We start from the raw sequence: 8,747 nt of genomic DNA, 5'->3' as shown, positions 1-8,747 counted from the left end.
CAAATCATTGTTTAATATAATTAGGAATAAGTCTTTGAAGTGTGTTGTTATGAGGGAATAATTGTGACGCTATATATTCCACACAGACGCATACACGCACACACACATATGTATATATATAGTGTGTGTGTATATATATATTACATATTTCAAGACTCATGCTACTATGAGTATTTTTCTAATTGTTATTATTATTAATTATAAATTTAATTTATTCATACGAAACCATCCAAAAGTTAATTAACCTACTGAACAAGCTTCAACTGGATTCAATGCCATAGTTAAAAGAGAGAAAAGGTAAATTCTGGATTCAATGCCATAGTTAAAAGAGGAAAGGGTAAATTCTCGAGATGTAGCTACATAAAATAATTTATTTTAAATACATTTGTACCCATGCATAATAATAATAAATACATAATAATAATAATAATAATAATAATAATAATAATAATAATAATAATAATAATAATAATAATAATAACGAAGAAATGAAATACACGAAGGAATCTCCTGGACGAAAAAAACCATGCTGATTCCTAAAGGAGTGACTGAAGGATGAGAAAGATGAATCCTATACTCGTTCCAAATGTGAAGTCACGTTGGGAAACGCATTGAGCGGGAATGATTAAGACGAGGGGTCTTAGAGTTCTGATATATTAACAAATGACAGTGGTATTTATATGGATTGCTGACCAATCAGCGGACGGGAAATTTATATAGTAACTAACAGACCAATAGTGCACATACATTTGATTTTAGACTTTGTCTTCTGAATATATGAAAACCAGGTGTGTCGCATAAGTGTTGCTATCCTGCTGGCTCGACTTGTTGCTAAGAAGCGAGACGTGAGAAGTCGCGGTCCGCGAGCAGGTGCACTTCAGGTGGCGACAGACTGTCGGCAAGGCGTGGGAAACTTCCTTGGCACAATAACGCCCCCCTTAAAGGTTGACTAGGGCGTTGCAGAGGGCGTCCCGCCCTTGAATACTAGATTTGAGGAGTAATGTTGTCGGGCAAATACGCTGGTTTCAGGCGGTCGATGGGTACCCAATCTGTCGTGCCACATATTTCAATGAGGAAGGATTTCTGCTTGCGGTCAGTGACTCGGTAGGGGGCCGTGGGGCTGTGTTAAAGGCGGTCAAACGGCACCAGTTCTGATGAACGCGTGTGTTGCAGTATGCAGATTCTTGGGATAAAGCTGTTATTGGTTGGCTTATAGGATGGGCAGTCATGGGGCAAATTTTCCGACAACGGTTCAGAGTCTTATGATGTCAGGTGAGGGATTATTTTCGGGGAAGAACTGGCCAGGTATCACGAGTGGATCGCCATACACCATCTCTGCTGCTGACAGGTCAAGTCCCTCTTTGGGTGTGATCCAAAGGCTGAGGAGGACCCATGGAAGCTGCGAGTACCAGGTTGAGGGGTTGCAGCGAGACATCAGGGCCACTTTCAAGGTGCGGTGGAACCTCTCAACCATGCCATTGGACTTGGGATGGTAGATGGTTGTGTGATGCAACTGAGTGCCAAGGAGACAGTTTGAGCTGCAACATGAAGGCAGTGACTCTGTCGGAGGTGACGTGATTGGGTACACCGAATCTAGACACCCATGATGAGAGGAAAGCACTGACACACTCTGCTGCTGATGCCTCTGTCATAGAGGCAGTTTCGGGCCATCTTGTTGAGTGGTCAATCATTGTGAGGAGGTACCGATGTCCTTTGGAGCGCTGGAGGGGTCCTGCAATGTCGATGTGAACATGGGAGACACAGTGTTGTGGTGGATGTAAGGAGCCCACACCTGAATTTGTGTGACCCTGGATTTTGGAGAGCTAGCAAGAGGAACATTCATAGGCCCACGATTTTGCATCTTTCAATATGTCTTGCCATATGAAGCGCTTCTTCAGGAGGATGGCTGTGGATCAATCCTGAAGGGTGTGCCAGACCATGGATGATGTCGAAGACGTGACATCTGAGTGCCTGTGGGATCCATGAGTGTGGGCAGCCAGTGCTGATATCACAGAGGATGGGGGTGGGGCTGTTGTTGTTGAGGGGGATGTTGTGCCATTGCAGAGATGTTAATGAGGTCTAGCAGGTGTTGAGCTCTGGATCCTGCTGTTGTTTAGCTGACAGCTGTTTGTAATCGAGGCCGAGGTGTACTGCATTGATGGAGATTCTGGAGAGGGCATTGGTGATGGGGTTGTGTTTCCCAGGAACATGACGAAGGGTGCAATTAAATTCGGAAACGGCTAAGTGGTGGTGCTGACGGGGTGACCAGGCATCAGACTGTTGGTTTATAGAATGTACTAACAGCAGATGGTTAGTTTGAAGGGTGAAAGGTGTGGCCTCCAAAAAATGTCAGAAGTGTTTGATGGTGAGGTATGCCACCAGTAGTTCGGGGTCAGACATAGAGTAGTTTGTCTGTCTTGCTAAGTTTCCTGTTAAAAAAGACGAGGTGTCGAGGATGACCATGGATGATCTGTTCCAACACAGCTCCTGTGGCTACATTACTGGCATCTGTGGACAGCAGTAGAGGATGACCTGGTGCAGGGAAAGAAAGGGCGGTGGCCTTGGAGAAAGCATTTTTGGTGGAGGTGAAGCCGGCCTCCTGTGGGTGTCCCCAGGTGAGGGCCCTGGGTTTGCCCTCGAGGATTTCATTAAGTGGGGCCAGGGTTGAGGCGATGTCTGGCAAAAAAATAATGATAATAGTTCACCATTCTGAGGAATTCTTGTAGACCCTTAATGGTGGTAGGGGAGGGAAACTTCCTGATGGCGGTGACCTTCTCTGGCAAGGGCTGGATGCCCTCATGTGTTATGAGGTGCCCTAAGAATTCTACCCTCTTGGAGGCCGTTTTCCTGCAGGCATTGGAGGACGATGTGCAGGTGTTGGAGGTGCTCCTCCTTTGACGCAGATAAAATTAGAATATCGTCGACGTAACAGACGTAGAAGGGAAGATCTCCCTGGATGCTGTCCATCAGTTGCTGAAAATTAGCTCCTGCATTGCGGAGGCCAAAGCAGGAGTAATTGAGGGTGAAGGTGCCGAATGGCGTTGTGATGGCGGTCTTCAGGATGTTTTTGGGATTCATGGGGACCTAAAAGTACCCTTTGAAAAGGTCCGGTTTTGAGAAGATTTTTGCGCCATGTAGAAAAGTGGTCACGTCTGTGATGTTAGGGAGGGGGTAGCGGTCAGCCCTCGGTGATCACATTCAGCCTTCTGTAGTTCCAACACGGGCATAGGGTGCTGTCCTTTTTTGTTACTATGTGTAGGAGAAATGCCCAAGGACTGGATGCCTTGTGACACAAACCCATCTTCTCCATCTCAACAAAGGTCTTCTTTGCAGCGGTGAGTTTTTCGGGTGGTAGGCGCCAGAGAAAGGGAGTGTACAGGAGGGCCTGAGGTTTTAATATGGTGAAAAATACTGTCCTTGGCAGGGATTTGATAAGATTGTCATAGTTCAGGTTTAAAAATGTCTGGGTATGTCGTGAGCAGGTATGCAAAATTGTCTTTCGAGTCGGTGACATGGAGGATGAGTTCTGCGGGTGCTGCAGCGATGGGGGTAGTGGACATATCAGTGGTATTGATGGGGCGCCTGTTGGCAACGTCCACAAGCATTTGCTGTTTTTTGGTGGGCACCCTGTCCTTTAGCCCCGAGGAAATGTTCTGTATTGAGGCTGAAAGGCGGCGTCTGCTGTGTGATCGATGCCCTTGGGTTTCTGAACCACCAGTGGTACTTTCTGTCACTGAGGTTAAGGGCATGGATGCTTCTGACCAAAGGTAAGGATGAAGGGTTGGATGTTCCTTTGGCCCGTCCATTGGCAGCTGTGAGTCAGACTTCAGATGGCTGTGGGCATTTGGTTGGTTGACTGGATACAGGCAGAAGGGAATGGATCTTGGAGCCCTTTGTCGACCAAAAACGAGTACCACCCTGTCAGTTGGGGAGAATCGAGGATAAAAAAGACAGAGGTGCTAATAGCTCACATAGAATTGGATATATCAGAATTATGGTCAGATTTGTGTACATTAGTATGGCCCCTGGTTGAGGGATACTCACCTACTATGGCTACCGCAATTGGCGGTAGCCATTTCACTGCGTTTTTTGGCCAAAAATTTACATAGCAACTAACAGACCAATAGTGCACATGCATTTGATTTTAGACTTTATGTCTTCTGAATACTTGAAAACCAGGTGTGTCGCTGAAGTGTTGCTATCCTGCTGGCTCGATTTGTTGCTAAGGAGCTGGGCTAGGGAAGTCACGGTCCGCGAGCAGGTGCGCTGCGAGTGGCGACAGACTGTCGGCAAAGCATGGGAAACTTCCGTGGCATGCTCAACATCCAGATTATGGAGGATTTAAATTTTCTCCCTGATGCAATCCACGTCAGCTTCTTTGAGTCAGTGACATAAAACCTAGCATTTTCGTGCGACTAAAGGAAAGGGTGCCGCTTCTTTCCGTACAGATTTCTCTCAGTGGTTAATTGCATCCATGCTTATGTTTATGACAGTATCATTGATACACACACACTCACCCACACACAAACACACATAGGAAAGAGAGAGAGAGAGAGAGAGAGAGAGAGATAACTTGACATCATAGTCACAGGGTCACGATACGAGCCCTCCCAAAAAGAGGTCAAGTACCATACAGTACCCAATACTTGCATTAATTTTGTTAAAGCATTCATCTCTTTAAGTTTCTGTTGTGGTTGTCGTTAAATAATGAGAGAGGGTTTAGCTCATCAGTGAGATATGCATTAAACTGTCCTTTTCCCCCTCATATCCCTCTATTTCTCTATCTCATCCATAACCAGAAAACTTGTATTTGGCTGACATTATCCTCAGAATGCAGCTTTGGTGAGGAAAGCGTTAAGACAACGTTTGTCAGAACAAAATTGTTTTAGCATCACTAATGACAGTTCTCAATTATTTTGTTGATTCCTGATAAATCAACATCGAATTCATTTTATTTTCCGCTCTGTTGTCGACATTTTCTCGATTTGCGAAGATGAGAAAATCTTTTTTAAAACATTACTGTTTTTCGATAATCAAAGGTGTCGGTGCTTTTCTAAGTTAGTTTCGGTTTTATCTAAAACTATTTGATTTTTAAATTTTTTATGAATAATTTCGTACCCCAGATATTACCATATAAATAAAAATTTAAAATGAATTGATATATATATGCGGTTGATCTGTCTTCATTTGCATATCAGATGGTTTTCAGGGAGGACTAAAAAATCTCTCTCTCTCTCTCTCTCTCTCTCTCTCTCTCTCTCTCTCTCTCTCTCTCTCTCTCTCTCTGCAGTCAAGAGCCTAACCATAATGAATTTATTAACCGTGAACATTTCTGTGCAAGAGTGAGAGACTAGGAAATGAAATCATCTCATTTTCATTACGATGTGAATATTCATTTTCAACTCCACCAGAATTTCATACAAACTTTATCCGTTTCCCCAAAACAGATTCGGAATTCATTCATCCATGAAAGGGTTGAGATGAAAGAGAATAATTGCTAACAACCAAAGTTTTTGCCATTTTCATTAAATGTTAACTCATTTCTTTTAGATTATGTAGTTCTTTTTGTTGCTAAAACCCTCTTTTTTTATTTGAATAATTAACTGCTCAGATATGATTAAAAGATTGAAGATTCTTGTAAGAAGACAGAACAAAATTCGCAACACTTGACTTAAGGAGGTCAGTTTTAATAAAGGAAAGTTATGAGACGTTTTTGAGTCTAATCTGATAATTGTTGCATTTTCTCCCCATTGCTTATTTATTTAATGACTTACAATCTCCTCATAGGATGCATTTTCACGAAAGAAACTCATCTTCTATAAGTTCTTCAGTGAATTTCTCCTGTTTTCCTCTCTCTCTCTCTCTCTCTCTCTCTCTCTCTCTCTCTCTCTCTCTCTCTCTCTCTCTCTCATACGTAAATGCTTGTATACATATAAAGAAAGAATAGGGTAATACAAGATATATCAGCCTGACAAAGTTCAAACCACATAACTGCACAAACACAGGGAAGAGGGAAAGCTCATGCAGAGCAAGGTACAAGGGAGGATGGACGCGGGAGGAGGCAAGAAGAGAAAAATTAATGCAAGCAATAAAATTAGAAGGGAAGAGAGAGGGGGAAGAACTTAGAGGATAGTCAGAACGTTGTTTAGTGGGGACGCAAATAAACATAGGTTCATGGTCAAATGGATCCCTGAATGAAAGATGCTGCTGAAGGACAGATGCCGTCCGAAGGGAACGTGGTCTTTGATTAACTGAGTATTTCAAAGATTTGTTGAATATGGATGGAAGGAGATAAAACACGCTCTGTGATGAAAAAGTGGAAAGGGTTACTGTAGGGTTGAGATTGCTGGTGGACTTTACTCTTGAGGATATGAAGATGGCAATTATTAAGAGACTGAATGATTAAAAAAACACTACAAATTAATGGGACTGCAAATAAGATGCTATAGTATGGTGGTGACTATTGAGAATGAGTGGCTGACCAATGTTTGTATGGTAAGTCTGTATGGGAAAAAGGATCTAATGGCTGTCTTGTAGGACTTTTACTTGAGAAAATGTGACAAATTACAGAAGAACTAATAGGAGAGAGTAATTCAAGAAGTCAGAGAAAGAATATTATTTATACTGTAGGTACACAGATATGGGACAAGATAAGACAGTGAGTTGTGAGCCGAATGTAGAGTGGGTGATACTTGCAGATAGTTCTTTGTTGATTGGAGATAGTAAAGAGAAAATACAGTAACTAGTAAAAAGGTTTGACAGTGTTTGCATGAGGGAAAAGTTCTAGTAAATGAAATCATGAATAAGGTTGAGGGTAAGTACAACCCAGGGGGATGAAACAAGACTGGTAATACAGGTAGAGGAAAAATGGTGGCAGTTGATTTGTGTTGGTATTTGTGTATAAATATCATGGATGATATGATAGAGTGCATGGACAGGGAATCAAGGAAGGTTGCAAAATGTTTAAAAAGGCCGGACGAGTAATATGTGACAAAGGGAGAATTAGAATGGTAAGAGTTGTAGAAAAAAACATAGGACTGCCAAAATATAGTAGCAGGAATGGGTAAGTGTGTTTTGAGCTGGTTTGGGTATGTGGAAAGAGTGAAGGATGACAGGTTCGTAAGTAGAGTGCATAATTCAGAAGCGTTTGGAGGGAGGGGGAGAGTAGGGCTAGACAGTGTTGGACAGATGGTGCAAGAGGTATTGGAAAGAAAGGGTCTCAATACCCGTGAAGCACCACAGCTCTTGCAAGATGGAAGTGAATGAGACAGTGTGTATGTGTGTGTGTGTGTGTGTGTGTGTGTGATGTATGTGTAGAGGCGTTCGACACATTGCTGATGAGCCTTATGTGTAGGTGTATAAAACATTAAACAATGTGGAAACTTTCTGTAAATGGAGTTCATCCATAACCATGTTGCTGTCCGTTGTGATTTTTTCTCACTCTCTCTGGAACCAACAATGTTAAAGGACACGTATTAATACATACACACACAAACACACACACATATAAGTGTGTGTGTGTGTGTATTTCATGCTTTTATTACGTGTTGCCTGTTTCAGTTTTATAGTAAACATAAACGACTTTTTATAAAACAGTGAAATCTAGCTCTATACCTCGTGCTGAAAAAAGTAATTATATCATACAAAACTTTCATTTGATTCTAGAAAACAAATCAAATTGAACAGGTCTAGCTGAAGTACATTAAATATTTCTTTTGTTACAAAGACAAATGCTTATTTTATATATGTTCAACGAATAGGTCGTTTTCAGCTCTATTGTTACCCTTTTATTTCAATAACATACAAAAAGAAGAATGGAAATAGACTGTCTGTTTGTTTGTCTCTCTCTCTCTCTCTCTTTCTCTCTCACCGAACGTCATGACCATTCTTTACTTCGGAGGCCTTTGTCCGCCCACAGCTCATTGTCTTATCTTGTCCCACATCTAGGTACTTATTGGTAGTATCTTTCTCTGACTTCTTGAATTACTCTCTCCTATTAGTTCTTCTGTCATTTGTCATATTTTCCCAAGTAAAATCCTACAAAACAGCCTTCAGATCCTTTTCCTCATACAGACATGCCATACAAACATTGGTCAGCCACTCATTCTCAATAGTCCTTCAACTGACAGAAAGCGTCCTCTTTAAGTCTCCGGTGATTCATCTTATTCAACTGGAATCTCCTTTCGTCTCAATTTCGCCAGTCACAGTCAGTATAATGAGGATCATTTTCTCTTCCAGTGCCGATTTAGAGAAATAAATGGCCCTCGTTAAGATGAAATATATTATACATTATGGTAATTGATATTCTTTGCATATATTGCGCAATCTATTGCATTTCCTCAGGAGGCGCAAGTTCCTCATTGGATGAGTCGATATCGACAACATCTCGTTATTCTCCGCCGGCCAATGAAGAATTAGATGCATTTGTCGGTAAAATACCAACCAATTGGTTCTTAGCCACGTAAAATAAGTCTAACCTTCGTTAATGTTAATCAGTCAATGGTATGAAACTGTTAAACAAATCTGTTAGCAGATGGCATAAAATACCAAATGGGTGGTAAACTAACCTTTGTTAATGTGGCGCCAATTAACAATGTTAAACTAGTTTGTCATTACACAAGGGAAAATCTACTCTCATGCTCTCTCTCTCTCTCTCTCTCTCTCTCTCTCTCTCTCTCTCTGTTTCATAAATAATCAAAATTCCTGTTCCACTTTATTAGAAATATGACTGCCTTAACTTTCTGTTT

The 8,747-nt window shown here is 41.7% G+C and overlaps 1 protein-coding gene across 1 annotated transcript; it reads right to left on the bottom strand.

The window, feature by feature from the left end:
- Window positions 1-984: 984 nt before the first annotated feature.
- LOC136832343 (uncharacterized) lies at window positions 985-1,861 on the bottom strand. Its single transcript, XM_067093255.1, has 3 exons — window positions 1,705-1,861; window positions 1,329-1,560; window positions 985-1,120 (listed from the first exon to the last, which is right to left on the bottom strand). The coding sequence occupies exons 1-3, from the start codon at window positions 1,859-1,861 to the stop codon at window positions 985-987; spliced, it is 525 nt and encodes a 174-aa protein (XP_066949356.1).
- Between the last annotated feature and the right edge of the window lie 6,886 nt (window positions 1,862-8,747).

This window comes from Macrobrachium rosenbergii, chromosome 49 (genome assembly GCF_040412425.1).
Source record: "Macrobrachium rosenbergii isolate ZJJX-2024 chromosome 49, ASM4041242v1, whole genome shotgun sequence".
Classification (NCBI taxonomy): Eukaryota; Metazoa; Arthropoda; class Malacostraca; order Decapoda; family Palaemonidae; genus Macrobrachium; species Macrobrachium rosenbergii.
Note: the sequence above shows the minus strand (reverse complement) of the source record. Positions and strands in the feature narration are given on the sequence as shown.

What these genes read in the sequence shown, in the direction of transcription:
- LOC136832343 (XM_067093255.1), bottom strand. Translation starts at nt 1,861, where the DNA reads ATGCAAAATCGTGGGCCTATGAATGTTCCTCTTGCTAGCTCTCCAAAA. An exon ending in CAGCGCTCCAAAGGACATCG is followed by an intron (nt 1,561 to 1,704) that starts GTACCTCCTCAC and finishes CACCTCCGACAG; the next exon opens with AGTCACTGCCTTCATGTTGC. An exon ending in CTGTCAGCAGCAGAGATGGT is followed by an intron (nt 1,121 to 1,328) that starts GTATGGCGATCC and finishes CCTTTAACACAG; the next exon opens with CCCCACGGCCCCCTACCGAG.